Source organism: Myotis myotis, unplaced genomic scaffold (assembly GCF_014108235.1).
Source record: "Myotis myotis isolate mMyoMyo1 unplaced genomic scaffold, mMyoMyo1.p scaffold_m19_p_10, whole genome shotgun sequence".
NCBI lineage: Eukaryota > Metazoa > Chordata > Mammalia > Chiroptera > Vespertilionidae > Myotis > Myotis myotis.
The window spans coordinates 23,320,238-23,339,666 of record NW_023416314.1 but is presented as its reverse complement, the minus strand read 5'-3'; the positions used below and the strand labels follow the sequence as shown (position 1 = coordinate 23,339,666).

The window sequence follows — 19,429 nt, the reverse complement described above, 5'->3', positions numbered from 1 at the left end:
ATCAAAGGTAATAATATCCTACAATTCTTTTCATCTCTTCTACATTCTGTGTTTATGTTCCTTTCTTATTCTTCAGCTTGTACAATTTATGTCTCTCCCTCTGTTTTCTTAAATCTGACACACAATGGGATTATTTCTTTTATTAGTATTTTAAAGTAATAGCTTTTAGATTTATAAACCTAGATTAAATTTTAACTCTTCCATGTATTTGTCTCCTACCAGTCTAGGCTCCATTTATTTCTCCTTTCTTTGACTTTCTTTAGCACTCTTAGCTGTAAAATATTTTGAATTATCTTTTTTTAAAAAAAATTTCTATTTATATGTATTTTTGGCTCTTCAGCCATAGAATTCTTTAGAAATGAAGTGGATTATATTTAATACTTTTCCTTCATAGAGTGTTTGATATAGGTTAGGGCTCAATAAATATTTGTGGATTTATGAATCTCACCTGTAGTCTAAGAAGCATGAATAAATTACCATGGAAACCATTGCTAATATAATTAAAGAGATTAGAAGAGCCTCATTTTGTCTCACTTCCTACGTGATCTCAGTCCAAATAGTTGTTGCTATTCCTTGATTAAAAAGTATTTAAGTTTCTACTTGGTGCAACATAATTTAACTCACAATTATACTTTATATCATTCACTATTTTTTCATACATGTTAGTTTAAACTACTCAATTTTTTATTGTATTCTCCATGAATGGAAGGTCTCTTTTTCATATTTAATTACCTCTGTAGCACTTAGCACATACATATACAATATAAATTTGTTTAAAGATTGGTTAATTGGATATCATAAAATGGAATACCATGGTTGTATGGCCCTCAGTGTGATACTTATTAAAATAGTAGTTAGTTGTATATACTTTATGTATGACTATAATTCATAAAAGAAGTTGATTTTATAACTGCTCCCTATTCTTTGTATGTGAAGATTTAGAATCGACTTTGATAACTGAAATAGTCAAGCCTCTCCCCAAAGAGAAAAATCTCAAGTGTCTATTAAATTTTAAAAAAAGAGTTTAATAGAATTCTTTGCTCTTTAAGAGTTTACAATCTATTATGTCACTTATTTAGCACTCAGTTTAAAGATGTCATGAAGAAAACTCCTATCTGTTATGTGTTAAATTCATTCCACTGTTATATTATTAGTTAATATCTTCTGAAATAATTGAAATGAACAAGTAAATGCAGAATTAAATCATTAGTGCTGAAATTTTACATCAAGACAAGGAAAAAAATATGTACATCATCATTTTTATGTCTTTTAAAATGTGTGGTATTTGGATAATATTAAAATAGTGTTTTTTTTCCTTTCTAGACAAGTGAAGTTACTGATATTAAGGTAAGTTATTTCTAAATAGCTGGAGCTTTAGGAGCTTTCCTGCTCGACTGACTGTGAAGGTCCCTGCTAATTTACACTCAGGAAAAGGACTTCAGAAAGGCACTCACGGTGGCAGGAACAGCAGGCCTGCGCCAGCACTGCCCAGTGCATGCTGGGGCCAGGCAGCCCCTCTCCTCTGGAGGCTGTGCTGATGGATGGACCACCCGGTCTGCAGGTTTTCCTCAGGCCTCAGTGAGATTCTTGGAATCTGTGCAAAAACTTAACTGCATGGAGAAAAGGGAGGTGTTTAGCTTTATTCTGCTCCAGGGCGGCTAACAAAGAATCAAGTCTATCATGGTAATGTCTGTGATTCCATATTTACTTGACCTGTACTTATAGTTATTAAAGTTTCTCTCTTTTCAAGGAAGTGTCATAAAACCAGATTTAATCAGGACTCAAGATGTAGGGTAATTTTTAAGACTAATTTGCTTTTCACTACCCATAAAATTTTCTAAATAAAATAATAGCATAACAAATAAGAACCCTCAGAAGTACCTAAAACAGCCTGAAAAATCAGCATACTAACCATAAAATATGACTAAAGCCAGTTCTGTATAAATTCTTTGTTAGCCTAACTACTATTTTTGAACATACATGAATTTAAAATAAGTGCGCATACAAAATACTATTGTTCAGACACCTCGTGAATTCAACTGGCCTAATGAGAGTGTGTAGGCACCAGGGGTTTCACCATTGCAAGAATAAAGAAATGGATTAAAACCGTAGAATCCTAAATTTTTGAAGAAGAAAAAAGAAATTGAGATAAGGGGCTTAAAAATAAGCCATCAGAAATACAGAGGTAGAATTTAAGCAATGCCTATTTTCACATGATAACCATCTAGTGAAGGATATATTCCTGAAATTGCCAGAGAAGTATTTAAGAAACACATGAAATGAGAGAGGTCAAAAACCATTGTTGTCAAGGGAAATGGAATATGTTTTTATTTTACTTTTTTGTTAATCCTCACCTGAGGATATTTTTCCATTGGCTTTTAGAAAGAGTGGGAGAGGGGTGAAAGGGAAGGGAAGGAGGGAGAAAGAGAGGCAGGAGGGAAGGGGGGGGTGGAGAAAGAGAGCGAGACAAACATCCATGTGAGAGAGACACATCGATTGGTTGCCCCACGCACATGCCCAAACTGGGGCTGGGATAGAACCTGCAACCGAGGTATGTGCCCTTGACCAGGAATCGAACCCAAGACCCATGAACTGATGCTGTAACTTCTGACCCACACTGGCCAGAGCAGAATATGCTTTTAAATATAAATCATGAAAATGCATTAGCTGTTTAGTTCTTCCAGGCCATGCTCACAACACTTGTTTAAATATGGTACATTTAGAAATTGTGGGCTTTTTAATAAATCATTATTATTATCCTTAATTAGCTTAACACTGGGCCAAAAGGAGTCACAGATTAAATCTAATTTAATAAGAAAATGCTTGAAGAAAATTATAATTGAGCAGCAGAGCATGAAGGATTATACATTTTGAATAGTAGCTATCTTTTTACGAGCAACATTCTGAATCTTTTCCATGACCTCTTCCAACCAGATCTGCTCAGATGAATATTTCCCTTGTGAATTGCAACATTATATAGGACTCTGCCTCCTTTATATTTATCACAAAAGTACTCTAATTTTAGAACACACAATCCTTTCTCTCTTAAAGCAGACTCACATGACTCTCTTATCTGCACTGGTGTAGCTCTGTGGAGGCATACTATAGGCAAGGGCTTAACAATCAGAGAAATATCTCTGATGACCTTCCTTCCCAAAGGGCACCATAGCCCGAAAGCCATGTAAGTATATCCCCTTTCTGTATTGTTTTGGGGAAGTTTGCCCTCAGGAGTGTTTCCTTTCATTTAAAAGTGAGACCTTTATGCATATTTATAAGATGCTCTAATCCAGCGGTTCTCAACCTGTGGGTCGCAACCCCTTTGGGGGTCGAATGACCCTTTCACAGGGGTCGCCTAAGACCATCGGAAAACACATATATAATTACATATTGTTTTTGTGATTAATCACTATTCTTTAATTATGTTCAATTTGTAACAATGAAATTGGGGGTCACCCCAACATGAGGAACTGTATGAAAGGGTCGCGGAATGAGGAAGGTTGAGAACCACTGCATCCATTAGGTAGTAAACAAAATGTAGTAGGAAGGCTTATCCTTTGAAACAAAAACCAAAACAAGTAGGTAAACATTTCGAATACCTAATATGTACTGATTTTAATACCTAAGGTGTCATGCCACGAAAGGCACTGAAAGCCTAAATTTAGAAACTTCTAAATGAAAGTTCTAAGCCATACTACTCATCTATAGTCTTATAGGCGTTTAAACATAGGAATTTGGAGCGTCAGAACAGATGTCTCATACATGGTACGTTTTTTATGCTAAAATACTCCAACAGTAGAGAACTCTTGTTTAATTAGCAACTGCACAATTTACAGATATTCGAATCACAGGACCAGAAAGGAGAATGTAGAGTCATTTAAAACATGTTTATGTGAGAATATATAATGTTTTTTAAAACTTTGGGAGAAGAAAAATTTAGTCCCTGGCTAGGAAACTTCTTACAGCATTTAATTCAAACAGCATCAGAAATCTTTTTTTTTTTTCTTGCTCTAAACCTCTCATCTTGTGATTTAAATATGTTTCCTATTCTCTTCTGAAGACATATTAAAATTGGGTTGCCCATATCAGTTAGTAAAACTTGATCATGTAACTACATTGCTCAATACTGTATGGTACTGCACAATCTCAACTGTTAGATGAAGGGTGTAGAGTGGTCCAGAATCAGACCCCAGTCTGTATGGATTTAGTATATAACCTGTTGTATCACCCAACAGTGGGAAACCAATATAGGATTTTCTATGACATGTGTTACTTTAATCAGAAAAAAATTTCAAATTGAATCTATGTGTCAATTAATAATGGAACATTACTACTAATGTTCATTATTAATCAACACCCTATAAACACAAAACCCTTAAATCTAGCCAACTTGTTCTGGAGATAGAGAATACGGTGCATAAGTGAACCTTTTTCTCTGTTGGAACATGGGCCGTAGTGTATGTGTTGCTTTTATTGCAGTGTGTTCAGCCGCAGCTGTCACTGTGTATCTGTGTCCTGAGGAGGTGAGGGTGGGAAATGGCATTTAGGAGGGACACAGAATAGAGCCACATCATTTGACTCAAATGGAAGGATCTTTCCAAACGCACAGAAAATATGCATCACTTACGAGGAACACTTTTTTCAGTGATGGTTTCTTTTCTTCTTAGAGCATGGAGTGCCTTAACAGGGAACATTCAAGGTACACGTCCATTAACAAACTGGAGTATGAAAATGAAAAGCTCCGGAGTGATCTTGCAAAACTTCATGCCAATGGAAAACCAGTGTGGGCTAACCACAGCACCTACGAAGAACCGGTGCAGTATGCCTATCAAAACCAAATAAAAATAGAAAAAAATGAATATAGGTATGCTGGCTCCATTGTATAAGGGTATGAATGTATGAACATGGCATTGAAATTTATCTTTAAACAATTCAAATTATAACTTTACACACTTCCTCTTCATTTTACATCTTATTTCATAGTGATAAAACAATAGTGTCGGTACATTGTTTTATATGAAATTCTGTGTTGTCAAAAGCTTTCAAAATATAACAGTGAAATGGGTAGACTGCTACCGTAAATTAGTTACAAAGCTGAACCTGGCACGCCTCCCCCCCAAGACAGGACTGATTTTCAGTTATGGTGGCCAGTTCACATGGGCACATCTTGCTTTGGGTGGAAGAATCTAGTCTCTAATATAGAGCAAATCCTTTGCAAAGTGCTTCCCTAATCTGTGGACTCATTTTTCCATGGGTGTCATCATGACCCATGTCTATAGTCTTCTCACTGTGAGAGAAAAGCAGGCCCCTAGAGATACTATAAAGGGTCTCCCTAGGTATGTTAGAGCACCCATTAGGTGCAGACATTGTTTCCTAACCTTGTTCGTTGGAAAAAACTTCGAAAGCCTTAGATGAAGGTACCAGGTGTTGTTAGTTAAACAAAAAGACAGGTCCTCTGCCTTGTATTATTTTTTAAAGTTTTCTACTGTTTGGATTGACCCCTTTTTCTCTTTGTCAAGCGGTACAGAATGTGCGAAAGGTCCTGACAAAAACAAGGCAGTAGGGGACGTAGAAAGCAGCCTAAGAGGTAAAGTGCTCAGCAGGAAATGATTTAATAAGCAGTGTGGACTAGCGTGCCTGCTGCAAAGCCTGCGTCCTGCCATTCTCGTTTGCTGCGAGTTTCATTAAATTTGTTTTAATGCCTTGTCTGATTTCAGTGTTCTCCAGTGACCTGGTTTTTAACAGAAACAGCATTTCAAATGTTCCAAATAAATTATCGCCATGTAACAGGCACTGTGGGGAGAGCTGTTGAGATGCAAGGACACTGAACTCGCCAGTGGAGAGCTGTACAGCACATACCCATTACAGTTAGCAAGTGAAACATGAAGTATTCTTTCTCTTCCTCACAGCACAGCTCAGCCAAGTCAAAGAGTAAAAGCTATATATCAATTTGTTAGACATTAAAAAATCCAAAAATTCATATTATATTTACATATCAATGGCTGATGCAAAAAGGTCTTATTAAACTAGTTGAGAAAGGAAAAGGCTTTTAGGTAAAAATATAGGAAGATAATGTTCCACAAAATGTTAAAGCCTGTACTCTAATTTTTAGCCACTTCCTGCTTTTAACTAAAAAGATTTGTATGATTCAGTATGAAAATAAACTTCAATGTACTCAGGCAGCTCAGGTTTTGTTGTTGCTTTTCTTTTCTTTTTTTATATTTTATTGATTTTTTACAGAGAGGAAGTGAGAGAGATAGAGAGCTAGAAACATGGATGAGAGAGAAACATCGACCAGCTGCCTCCTGCACATCTCCTACTGGGGATGTGCCCGCAACCCAGGTCCATGCCCTTGACCGGAATCAAACCCGGGACCCCTCAGTCCGCAAGCCAACGCTCTATCCACTGAGCCAAACCGGTTTCGGCTGTTGTTGCTTTTCACTCCTGTTAGAAGTGATACGTTTTTCATGCTCATCCACTTAAAACGTGAAGCATTTTACGATATCCCAAAGGAATTTCTTTTCAATAACACAGTAATTTGGCACTTTAAAAACATGTATAAATAAAATGTAATTTAATTGGGTGAGGATGTATTGAATATTTTTTAAAAAAATTTTAAGTTAGAGTTTGAAGCTTAGAATAATTTATAAGCTAATTTGGAGTCGTGGGTGGTATCCAGAGCTATTAATATATAACTAGTTTTAATGGCAAGTCAATTTTGTAATAAGTGGAATTTGATCTCTAAGATATATATATATATGCTTACAAGTGAAATTATGTACTGGAAAAATTTTAGTAACCAACAAACATTAGCCATTCAGATAGCTTCAAGTCTAGTTAATAAAAGTTTCTAAAACTAAAAACCCATATAACCAGGTTTGTCATAACCACCCTCACAGGATCCCTTGTCAAGAAACAGTCATTTAGAGGCGAAGCAAGGTGAGAACATTCTGTGCCATGGTGTTATTCATAAAAGCAAAACATAGCAGGCTGAGCCATTCTAGGCCAGGAAATAATGAGGAGCCCATAGAACAGGGAGCATTGTGTGCAGTGCTAGCAGGTGAGGCGGGAAGCAGGTAATCAGCGTAGCTGTGCAGGACTCCTGCCCCATGCTGGGCACATTGTCCTGTAGCCTGGGGAACACTGATGCAGGGCCAGGATTGGATGAGCAGTCAGACAGCTCTGAAAACTGTGCCACAAGTTGACTCAACTCTCCAACTCTCAAGCGGGTCCAGTTTTCCCCAACAGAGTGATCAGATCCTGCCCTCCTGGCAACTGCAGGCAGAGGCCTTAAAGAGGGCCGGTGGAGACGATAATGGAAATAATTTTTAAGATAGCTATTACATTGATCTACTTAGCATTTTATGCCAGGTGGTTTTATGAAGTATTTGAATAGCTGGATTCTAGAAGAAGAACGTGTCCGTTATAAAGATGATTTAAAGCAAAAGCACTTTACTTCATAATGTAATCTTTCCTTTCAATCTCTGCATTTCATTGATCTTACAATAAAAAGAATGTTCCTATATCAATTTTAGTCATTAACACCATCAAACTGTATCTCTGCATCCAAAGGAAAATGGATAATTGAGATAATTATTTAGATAATTTAGGACAAATAATACTTTCCCAGAAATCTCTGTATAATTGAGATTACAGAGAGAGAGATTTCTTGAATCACTTCTATAATTATCTCACTTTTGCCACTGTGCTTTGAAGTATAAATGGTGGCCTCAGTCCAATGGTGCAGCTGAAGGTTCTATGCAGATGTACTATGCAATTGTTATAATTCTGTTTGACTGTGGGATGTTTCATCTGATTGTGCACATCATAAACCATGTTATTTCAGCTTCATTTGTTGTTTTGTTTCCATGGTAATTATGGTTTTGGAGAATGAATTTTAAAAAAGATGTATTTCAAGATAAGTAAAAATGGGACGCATGTTGTGTTTGTCTTTATGGACTAATTTACAGATACCTCACTTAACTTTTATTGCTGTTTGTTTGCATAGCTTTGAAAATGTTTGCTGTTTGCATAATAAGAAACAAGTCTATATAGATGGTCTTTGGATGAGAACAGGGAAAAATGATGTACATTTTTTTTGAACTGTGTGAAATCAAAATACGAAAACTTTGAAAATGGTTCATCAATACCTGTGGAGAGACTGAATTAATAGTAAAAGAAAATAATTTTAAGTTGAGGGGATTTTTATGTTTTCATGGTCTTTGATGACTTTTATTCAATTTAAACCCCATTTTCATGAGTTAACACTCAGAAATATATTTATTTAGTCCCAAACAGCCCATCCTGTTAAGACCTTTTTGGGTAAAATTTTAGGGTAAATGGGTTTGTTTCTTCGTTTCATTATTCGTTTGTTCAGTCAGCATACCAAAATTTAAAACCTCACTGGTATTTTATTCGGTTTCATTTTCAGCCGTATATTTTAACACAAACAGCAAATTCTGCACTGTGCCTTTCATCCAAATTGTGGAGGTCAATTCTCATAAACACCTTTTTTTATACGTGGAAACATTAAACTAACAGATAAAAGCACATGCTCAAGGTCAACAGTGTGGAGATGCTTAGGAGACTATTTAAATTGAAAAGATGCTCTAAAGTATTATTTCCTAAAGGAATGAGAATGACTTGTTCTAGAATTTTTAAAAAGTATAATTCTGTTAAGAAAGCCAGTGAGGTTATGTAAAATAAAAAAATAAAAAATTAATTATCTATTTAGAACTGTCAAGGGCAGTATTGTTAGCTGTTTTGAGATTTTTCTCAAACTGGTTTCCATGTTATTTAATTAAGTGGCAAAGAGATACAAAAGTAAAACAGAGAGGAAAGCAATGTAGGCAATAAGGATGACAGGATATTTTTATCGATTATGGTACAAAGTTTTCTGCTTCATTATTAATCATTCTAAGTCTTTTAAGTTAAGTAGAAATTATTCATCAGGAAAATTATTTTCAAAGAAATACCTTTTATATTTTAATACTAGAGGCCCAGTGCATGAAAATTCGTGCACTGGGTGGGGGGATGTCTCTCAGCCCGGCCTCCCTCGCTCACAGTCTGGGAGCCCTCAGGGGATGTCCTACTGATGGCTCCCCATGGGGAGTGGGCCTAAGCTGCAGTCTGGCCTCCCTCTGCGGGAGGCAACCAGCCGATCAGGGGAAGGCACCGCCCCCATCACTCTGCTGCCGCTGCTACCACTGCTGGCTGCTGCAGCTGCCTGAGCCTTGACCAGGCCCTCACAGCAGCAGCCACCATCTGCAGCCTCGGCTTTGTCCGGAAGGACGTCTGGTCTAATTAGCATATTACCCTTTTATTAGTATAGATATTTTTTATTTTTATTGCCATTAATTATTTTTCTGTTTGTACTGGGCCCTTATCTTGGCAGCCCCTTCCCTTCCATCTGCTGTTGGTTACACTCCTCCCATCTGTCCCTGTCTTCAGCCCCCCTCCCTCCGGTTCCACACCTCTTCCATTGCCTTTATCTCCCTTTGCCTCTGTCTGCTCCCAGTTTGGAATTATTGTTTTTAATTGAATTTATTGGGGTAACATTAATAAAATTATATGGTTTCAGGTGTACAATTCTATAATACACCATCTGTATATTGTATTGTGTGTTCACCACCCCAAGTCAAGTCTTCCATCACTATTTATCCCTCCTATAACCTTTTCTACCTGCCCCCAACCCCTTTTCCCTCTGGTAATCACCATACTGTTGTCTGGGTCTATAAATTTTGTTTTGCTTTGTTTGCTTAATCTGTTCGCCTTTTTATCAAAGAAATACCCAGATAACAAGACCAAACATTTGGTGTATTTTCCTCCAGTTAGACATCAGAGAAGTTAAAATCCTTAGCTACATAAGCAAACAGGTGCCCTTGGTAGCAACATTGACAACCATTCCTTGTTTCCTTAGGCTTAGCCCAGACTGCGAGCCAAACAGAAGTGCAACGCCTCCGTTGCCACCTTTGCCGTTTCAAATTAAAGAGATGACAAGTCCTTTGGTTAGTGATGAAGAAGTATTCCCACTGGTGAGTTGCAGGTGCTGGATTTTTTTTTTTTCTTTAAGAGGTGATTACGCTTACACTGATACCGATATACTGATGTGTACATAGTTGTTAAGAAGGCGTTGCTGCTTGAGTGGTTTGGCCATGCCTATCTACAAAAGAAAAGAGAGCCATAATGTTCCATGAAATATGTCAATCAATGGTATTCACCTCTAGAGCAGGCCAGAATTACTGTGACTTCACCCCTGGACATTCCATGAGTCCTCAAGGATCTCTATATTTTAAAGAGCTACAGGTGATCTTTTGTGCCCATTTAAAAATCTTTTCTGTTGCTCTGACATGCATACAGAAACATGCACAAATCAGACTGGACAGCTTGATGAATTGTCACTAAGGGGACATCAATTACCCCTTAATTACCACCCAGGTAATAAATAGGACAGCCGTCGTACTCCAGAAGCCCTCCTCCCCCGTCCCCCTCCAGTCACACCTTCAACTTGCTCCCAAGATAACCATTATCCTGACTTGTAATATAATAAGTTAGTTGTGGCCATTTGTAAATTTTATATAAATGGTATGTTCTTGTGTTTCAGGCTTTTTTTGCTCAACACTATTTATTAGATTCATCACCCATGTTGTTTTCCATACTATAGTTTATCTATTTTTGTTAGTCTATAGTATTCCATTGTATATAAATTCTGCATGCAATGATACGACAATGATTCTACTGTTGATGGACATTTATAGCCTGTGTGGGGCTATTACAACAATGCTACTGAAAACACTGTATGTATCTTTTGTTGCACAAGTGCATAATTTCCATTGGGTGTATACCTAAAGAGCGGAATTGCTAAATAACAGGATATCCATAAGGTCAGCTTTAGAAGGTACTGCCAAGCTGCTTTCCTAACTATTTGAGTTAACACAGGAGATAATGTGTGTTTTCTTTGTTCTGTATTTTTTCCAACATATGATAGTGGTTGTTCTTTTTACATTTAGCTTTTATGGTCAGTGATTAGTAACCTCTTATTGTTGTTTTAATTCTTATTTCTCTGGTGACTACTGAGGATGAGCACCTTTTCATTTATTTACTGTCCATTCTGATATCTTCCACTGTAAAGTGTCTGTTCAATTTTCTTGCCTAAGTTTCTATTGGATTATCTTTATTCTTATTAATTTGTAGAAGTTCTTTACGTATATATTCTAGATATAAGCCCTTTGTTGATTGTGTGTGCTGAAAATATCTTCTCTCGCTCTTACTTGCCTCTTCACTTAATCTTTCTTTAAATTGTTGGCAGTATTACAGATGTCCCCAACTTCCCACCCTTTGATGTCCCCAATTTGCCCACCCCAGGCCTTCACTCACTGTTGTCTATGTCCATGGGCTGTGCATATATGCATATAAGTTTTTTGGTTAATCTCTTCCCCTCCCCCTCTGAGATCTGTCAGTCTGTTCCATGCATCCATGCCTCTGGACCTATTTTGGGTTTCTTTGGGTTTTTATTTTTTAATATATTTTTGTTTTTTAAAAATATATTTTATTGATTTCAGAGAGGAAGGGAGAGAGAGCTAGAAACATCAATGATGAGAGAGAATCATTGATCGGCTGCCTCCTGCATGCCCCAACCTGGACACACGCCCTGACCAGGAATCAAACCATGACCTGTTTCATAGGTGGATGCTCAACCACTGAGCCTCGCTAGCAGGGCTGGACCTATTTTGTTCATTAATTTATTTTTCCATTAGATTCCACAAATAAGATCATGTGATATTTGTCTTTCTCTGGCTGGCTTATTTCACTTAGCATAATAATCTCCAGGCCCATCCATGTTGTTGCAAAGGGTAGAAGATCCTTCTTTTATTATAGCACCATATATTCCATTATGTAAATGTGCCACACCTTTTTTTTAAACTATATATTTTATTGATTTTTTACAGAGAGGAAGGGAAAGGGATAGAGAGTTAGAAACATTGATGAGAGAGAAACATCAATCAGCTGCCTCCTGCACACCCCTTACTGGGGATGTGCCCGCAACCAAGGTACATGCCCTTGACCAGAATTGAACCTGGGACCCTTCAGTCCGCAAGCCGACACTCTATCCACTGAGCCAAACCAATTAGGGCACCACACCTTTTTTTATCCATTAATCTACTGATGGGCACTTGGGTTGTTTCCAGGTCTTAGCTATTATAAATAATGCTGCTATAAACACAGAGGTGGATATATTTTTTGTGATTAGTGTTTTGGGATTCTTAGGATATAGTCCTAGAAGCGGGTTCACTGGTTAAACGGCAGTCCCATATTTAAATTTTTGAGGAAACTCCATACTGTGTTCTATAGTGGCTGCACCAGTCTGCATTCCCACCAGCAGTGCACTAGGGTTCCCTTTTCTCCACATCCTCGCCAGCACTTGTCACTTGTTGATTTGTTGATGGTAGCCATTCTGGCAGGTCTGAGGTGATACCTCACTGTAGTTTTACTTTGCATCTCTCTGATGATTAGTGACATTAAGCATTTTTCGTATGTCTATTGGTCATCTGTATGTCCTCTTTGGAGAAGTGTCTATTCAGGTTCTTTGCCCATTTTTGTCTTCCTTTTGCTAAGTTGTATGAGTTCTTTATATATTTTGGAAATTAACCCCTTATCAGATGTAAAATGGTGAATATGTTCTCCCATTTTGATGATGGTTTCTTTTGCTGTGCAGAAGCATTTTTAGTTTGATGTCATCCCATTTGTTTATTTTTCCTTTGTTTATTTTTTTATGAGCACAGTTCTTAATTTTAATACAAACTTATGGATCTTTTTCTTTATAGTTAATATTTTTAGATGTTCTATTTAAAAATTTTGCCTGTCCCAAAGTTATAAAAATACTAGAGGTCTGGTGCACAACATTCGTGCATGACATTCATGCACATCATATTCATAAGCCAGCAGGCGGACATCCCCCGAGGGGTCCTTAGCGCTGCCTTGGAGGTGGGAGAGGCTTCTGCCACTGCGTCTCTGCTCACCAGCTATGAGCCCGGCTTCTGGCTGAGTGGCGCTTCTCCTGTGGGAGCACACTGACCACCAGGGGGCAGCTCCTGTGTTGAGCGTCTGCCCCCTGGTGGTCAGTGCGCATCATAGCAACCGGTTGTTCTACTGTTCTGTCAATTTGCATATTTACCTTTTATTATATAGGATTATCCTATGTTTCCCTCTGGAAGCTTTGGCTCTTTTTTTTTTTTCACTTAAGTAAATAAATTTTAATGTTAAAAATGTTCTCTTTTGCTCTCTTAAAAAGACAAAAGTTTTTCCTCTATTGATTGTTCTTTTTTTTTTAATTAAATCTTTATTGTTCAGATTATTACATTAGTTACTCTTTTTTCCCCACCATAACTCCCCTCCACCCAGTTCCCACCCCACCCTCCGCCCTCACTCCCCACCTACTGTCCTCATCCATAGGTGCACGATTATTGTCCAATCTCTTCCCTCACCCCACACCCCTTTCCCCCCCCCAAGAATAGTCCATTCCCTTTCTATGTCCCTGATTCTATTACAATCGCCAGTTCATACTGTTCATCAGATTATTTATTCCCTTGATTTTTAGATTCACTTGTTAATAGATGTGTATTTGTTGTTCATAATTTGTATCTTTACCTTTTTCTTCTTCTTCCTCTTCTTAAAGGATACCTTTCAGCATTTCATATAATACTGGTTTGGTGGTGATGAACTCCTTTAGCTTTTTCTTATCTGTGAAGCTCTTTATCTGGCCTTCACTTCTGAATGATAGTTTTGCTGGATAAAGTAGTCTTGGTTGTAGGTTCTTGGTATTCATCACTTTGAATATTTCTTGCCACTCCCTTCTGGCCTGCAAAGTTTCTGTTGAGAAATCAGCTGACAGTCGTATGGGTATTCCCTTGTAGGTAACTGAGTTTCTTTCTCTTGCTGCTCTTAAGAGTCTCTCTTTGTCTTTTGCTCTTGGCATTTTAATTATAATGTGTCTTGGTGTGGTCCTCTTTGGATTCCTTTTGTTTGGGGTTCTCTGCGCTTCCTGGACCTGTAAGTCTATTTCTTTGACCAGGTAGGGGAAGTTTTCTGTCATTATTTCTTCAAATAGGTTTTTAATATCTTGCTCTCTCTCTTCTTCTGGCACCCCTGTAATTCTGATGTTGGTACGCTTGAAGCTGTCCCAGAGGCTCCTTACACTATCTTCGTATTTTTGGATTCTTTTTTCATTTTGCTTTTCTGGTTGGGTGTTTTTTGTTTCTTATTTAGATCTTCATCTGGAATTAATTTTTGCAAATGGTGCAAGGTAGGATTCTCAATCTTTTTCCCCAGGTAAATACTCACTTGAATTTATACATGTAATCCAGGCCTGGAGATTCTTTCTAATTTATTTGTATTTGAAATCAAAATAATGTCAGTTTGTTTTCCTACTTTCAAATCTTTATACTTTTTTCTTTTTCTTGCCTTTTGTACTGATCAGGACCTTGGGTAAATGTTGAGTAGTAAAACTGGTATTTCCAGCACCCTTCTCTCATTGTCAGTTGCAAAGGGAAAGTTTCCAATATTGCACCATTGTGGTATTTGCTATAGACTAAGTAAGGCAGAAGGATAATATGTGGTTTGCTTAAAATATTGATTAGTAAACAATGCAGTTATCAATGTCCAGAACATGACCATGGGAGTGGGTGCCTGAAATGAAGTGTTCCCCAGGATTCTGTTTTTTAACTTCTTTTATTTGCATCTCTTGGATGATTTCAACCAAACTCGTGGCTTTAATCATTATAATTTCCAAATTTATATCTCTGATCCAGACCTACCTTCTGAGATCTGGTCTGATATATCCACTGTCTACTTGATAATCTGAGTCCCTAGTCACCTCTAGCTCAGCTTTGTTCAAAATAGAATGCATTGTCTTCATTCATATATTAATTCAAAATTCAGAATCTGTGCTAGAACCTGGGGAATCACAAATAAGTAAGACCTTATCCTTAATGGGCTCCTTTTGCTGTTTTCCTTTCTCAATACAGTGGGGCCTTGACTTACGAGTGTCCCGACTAACGAGTTTTTCGAGATATGAGCCGTCTCTCGGCCAATTTTTTGCTTTGAGTTGCAAGCTAAAATTCGGGTTATGAGCCAGCTTCAAATACCCCACCGCTAGTTGGCGCAGCGAACGTCACAGTGAACGCCACAACATCAGCCCAGCATCACGTGTCTCACTCGTTCACTTTTTGATTTGACATACGAGTAATTTGTGTTACGAGCTCCGTCATGGAATGAATTAAACTCGTAAGTCAAGGCCCCACTGTATATGGCATTGATGTCACCTAGTCACTGACACAAGAATCTAGGATGTTGTCTGCCTGAGGTCAGTCAGGGTCCCTAGAATCTGAGATGGAGATTGTTGTGAAAGTGATTTATTGAGAGAGTATTCTCAGCAGAAGAGAGGAGGGAAGGAAAGCTAAATAAGAATGAGGTCTCAGTTAAGATTGGTCTAGCCCAGTGGTCGGCAAACCACGACTCACGAGCCACATGAGGCTCTTTGGCCCCTTGAGTGTGGCTCTTCCACAAAATACCTTGTGCAGGCATGCAAGCACAGTGCAAAGTCGACTTAAAACTTTCAGTAAAGTTTATTAAGTTAATTTTAGGGAACGCTGTGGAGTGAAAGAAGATGTAGTGTCGAGGATTGAGAAAGGTATGTTGAGATGATTTGGACATACAGAGAGGATGAACGAAAGGAGATAGACGAAACAAGTATACAAGACGAGTGTGGATGGGAGAGTTGGAAGGGGTCAACCTCAGCAAATGTACCTCAATCGGATTGAGGACATTTTTAGCAAAGACCAGCTTAGGAGTACCCTAATTAAGTTAATAACAATGTGCCGACCTATATAGTTTAAGTTTAAAAAATTTGGCTCTCAAAAGAAATTTCAATCGTTGTACTGGTGATATTTGGCTCTGTTGACTAATGAGTTTGCCGACCACTGGTCTAGCCTGATCTCACCAGGAGCTTGGAGCATGGATTACACGACAGAGTTGATTCCCCGGCAGGACAAGAAGTCTGGTGTTTTGTGCCCTTGTGTCAATCAGGCTTGCCTCTGAGAGGGAATGCCCTGAAGGAGGGATTGCAATGAGGCAGGAGGCTCCAGTGCAACTGAGGGCAGGTCTCCAGAGAAGTGGCGAGCTGTGAGCAATTAGCAGTCAACACCCACAGTGCTGCAGGGTAGATGCACCACCTGGTGAAGGGGAGCCTTCAGCATCCTTTCCATGTTGTTCATTCTTTTCAGGCATAGCTTCTCCAAGATTCTGGATGATCATAATATCTGGTTAGAGCTATAAACTACTTTCCTTGAGGCTGCAATTGGTCTCAAGGACTTAACCAATACGCACCATCTCCTCACCCATCTAGATTCCCTGCTCCTTGTGCTTCTCTCGTAGTGATAAAAATTCAAGGTGCATTAGTTTGTGCTGAAGAGGAAATATGTGGCTATGCTGGACACCTGAAAACACCGGGTGAATCCCCTGAATTGCTTATGAGGCTTGTCTTTCACTCTCTGGAGTCTGTGTTGTCTTGCCAAGCCTTCTACATGCTTACCACTTCTTGTTCATCGGGTCTTAGCATGATGTTAATGTTAATAGATGATTGATGTCTTATAGTCTGTAGTCCTTGGAATGTTCAGGTGGCCCAGGCTCCTTCAGAATTGACTGTAACAGCATCATTAACATAACACAATAGTGGGGCAAAAACATGGACGTGCACTGTTGTCTAGGCTAGGCCATGTGCGTGCTAATGCTGCTGGCCCTGCTCCTTATTATTAAAAGGATGCATTTGCCAGATGAACAGCAGCATACCACATACCCAAGGCTGTGATATTCTATTGCAGTAAAGATACTGTGTGTCTGGCCCAGCAGCTACAGCTGGGGCCATTTCTTGGATAAGATTGTGGTACTTCACTATCGTCTGCCACGACCCATAAACTTTGGCGGAGGCCAGACTTGTGAACTAAATCTCCCTCCCTCCCCCTGTGACAAAGTTCACCTGCATTCAAACTGCTGACTCTCCAAACTCTTCATAAAGTCCCATTCTTCCTAATAAAACAAAAGTTGACCACAGAACTAGAAGGTTTAAGTACAAATTTCCCCAATTTATTTTTAATTAACTTAAAAATTATTTTTAATGAGCACTATAAAATTACTTAATATCACCCTTTATTCCTCAGCCACAGATACTGTGTGTGTGGTAGGGGATAAGAGTAAGCACTAAACAGGCCACAAACAGTTAAATGAGCACTTCCTTATTACTTGAAGGATGGAACTGGGCACCCAGCACTGAGACTTTCTCAGCTGTAATTGGACAAACAAGATCCCTCCCAGCCTATGGCCCTCCCCACTCTTCCGCCCCCCTCACCTAAATAACTCCCTAGCAGCAGTCAGCCCCCTTGTAAAGTAATCCTTAATTATTTTCCTCTATAAGCTTTCTTCGTCCCATTCTACTAGAATCTTATTCAGCCTTTTTAGGGTTGCCTATTTTCAAATGAAAATCATTGGCTTTGCAAATCAGTGGAGTATGTTTTAGGTAAGTTTCATGGTAACTGTGTTCTCTCTGCACCTTCAGTTGGACACTGTAATATTCACTTCTAGAGCTTTTTTATGTATCATAGCTGTGATGTTTTAGCTCCTTGCCGATGTCATTAGGGACTGCTTTACACTGGTAGAGGGAATTCAGCTTAAGGTATGTTCTTTCATTAAGGGTTGCAGTGTTGGACAATATGTCAGGGCTGAAGAATGCCTGGAAGAATGAAAATTTAAAAAGGGTTTGTGCTCCTCGGCTAACTTGTCTTTCTTCCTTTAGTCTCCCCCAGACACGTCCTTCCCAGCGTCCCTGGCCACGCAGCATTTCCTCATGGAGGAAGAGAAGCGAGCAAAAGAACTTGAAAAACTTCTAAATACACATATTGATGAACTGCAAAGACATACAGAATTTACTCTCAATAAATACACCAAGCTAAAACAAAATAGACACATATGAGCTTTCAAACTTTTTTTACTTGTTCCCCCACCCCAACAAAAAAAGCTCTGGCAAAATATTTACGAAGCTGATTAATGAAACTGAGAAATTTTGTTCTGTTTTCTTGAGTAAATCATTTCTGTAAGGCAGCTAGAAAATAGTAAGTATTTTGTTCGATCACGCTATCTGTATATCTGCATTCACAAAATAAATTGTTTGGCTATAGAATTACTCTAAAATAAACATCACTACTCCAAAAGAGCACTTTTTTTCCAGTCTAGGAATATTTTGGAATTAAATGTGCAGTTTTATTCCCACTTGAATCATGTACGCTGAAACCACACGGAAGGAGGGAAAGGGCAGCACTATATTTATTCCAAATGTAAATAAATCAAGTGCAGCCCAGTTGGACTCGTTTGAAAACTCAAGAATTTGTGAAAATGAAAAATATTAAGTATTTTGAGGTATGTAAACATCCTAAAACCTCTATTAGGAAGAAAAAAAACCTAGCTTTACTGTTTCTGCACTCATCTTTGTAATGTCTCTGTTTCAACACAATAGAATATGCTGTCCACACACCTGCAATATGTGTGCCAAATATTAATGCTTTCTTGTCAATACTAGTACTTCATGGACATGAACAAGATAAAGGAAATATAAAGCATTGTTGTTATAATACCTCTGTTTTTAATAAAAGAATGCAAAATTCCATGGACTTGAAACCCAAATGTCAAATCTTTATAGAACAGTAATAGCATGGTTGTGAACAATAAAATTCACATTACATATATGCGCACACGATAATCCATTATTCTTTCTTTAAAATGGCATTTATATAAAGATGAAAAAACCCCTATGTAGTTACTCCAGGTAAGTCCCATAGCTTTTATAGTGGGTGTTTTTTTTCTCTTAAAGGAAATTAAGCCTCAATGTACTGAAAAGTAAGTCAAGAGTCTTTAGGTAACAGGTGTCATTGTTGTGTGAAACTACAGTCCCCTGATCACTTCAGGGGACTCGACCATGTGGGTTTGTATAGCTCTTGATCTCTGCAAAAAGCCTTCACAGGCATTGTTCATTTCAACCCAAAACAAGCCTGTGACTCAGCAAGGCGAGTGTCCTTCCTCCTGGAAATCAAGCTGTTAAGAAACCCTCTGAAATCGTGGTCAGCAAGGGAGGCAGAAATGCCCGGCTTCTGGCGCCTGGCTCCAGCTGTCACAAGCAAGCAGATGGTGAATAAGGCTGTACCTACAGGAGCCATGTTTCACAACAAAAACATCAGAGGAGTACAAAGCCTTTAGTGTGCCCAAAAGAGCTCCCCGTGAGAAAAATAAGAAAAATCAACATACTTTTTCAATTATTTAGTCATTTCTAGCCTGGACACAAAGGAAATAATTTTTCAGTGTTATCTTAAGACCAGTAGTTTTATTGCTA

The 19,429-nt window shown here is 38.3% G+C and overlaps 1 protein-coding gene across 1 annotated transcript in view; it reads left to right on the top strand.

Annotated features, from left to right (window-relative positions):
• The window catches only part of DEUP1 (deuterosome assembly protein 1), a 75,183-nt gene extending 56,355 nt beyond the window's left edge, over positions 1-18,828 (top strand). Inside the window, exons 11-14 of the mRNA XM_036323989.1 lie at positions 1,324-1,347; positions 4,665-4,861; positions 9,917-10,031; positions 17,843-18,828. Of these exons, the coding sequence (XP_036179882.1) occupies positions 1,324-1,347; positions 4,665-4,861; positions 9,917-10,031; positions 17,843-18,019 (513 nt within the window). The 3' untranslated portion in view covers positions 18,020-18,828. The remainder of the gene's footprint in view (positions 1-1,323; positions 1,348-4,664; positions 4,862-9,916; positions 10,032-17,842) is intronic.
• Positions 18,829-19,429: the final 601 nt, after the last annotated feature.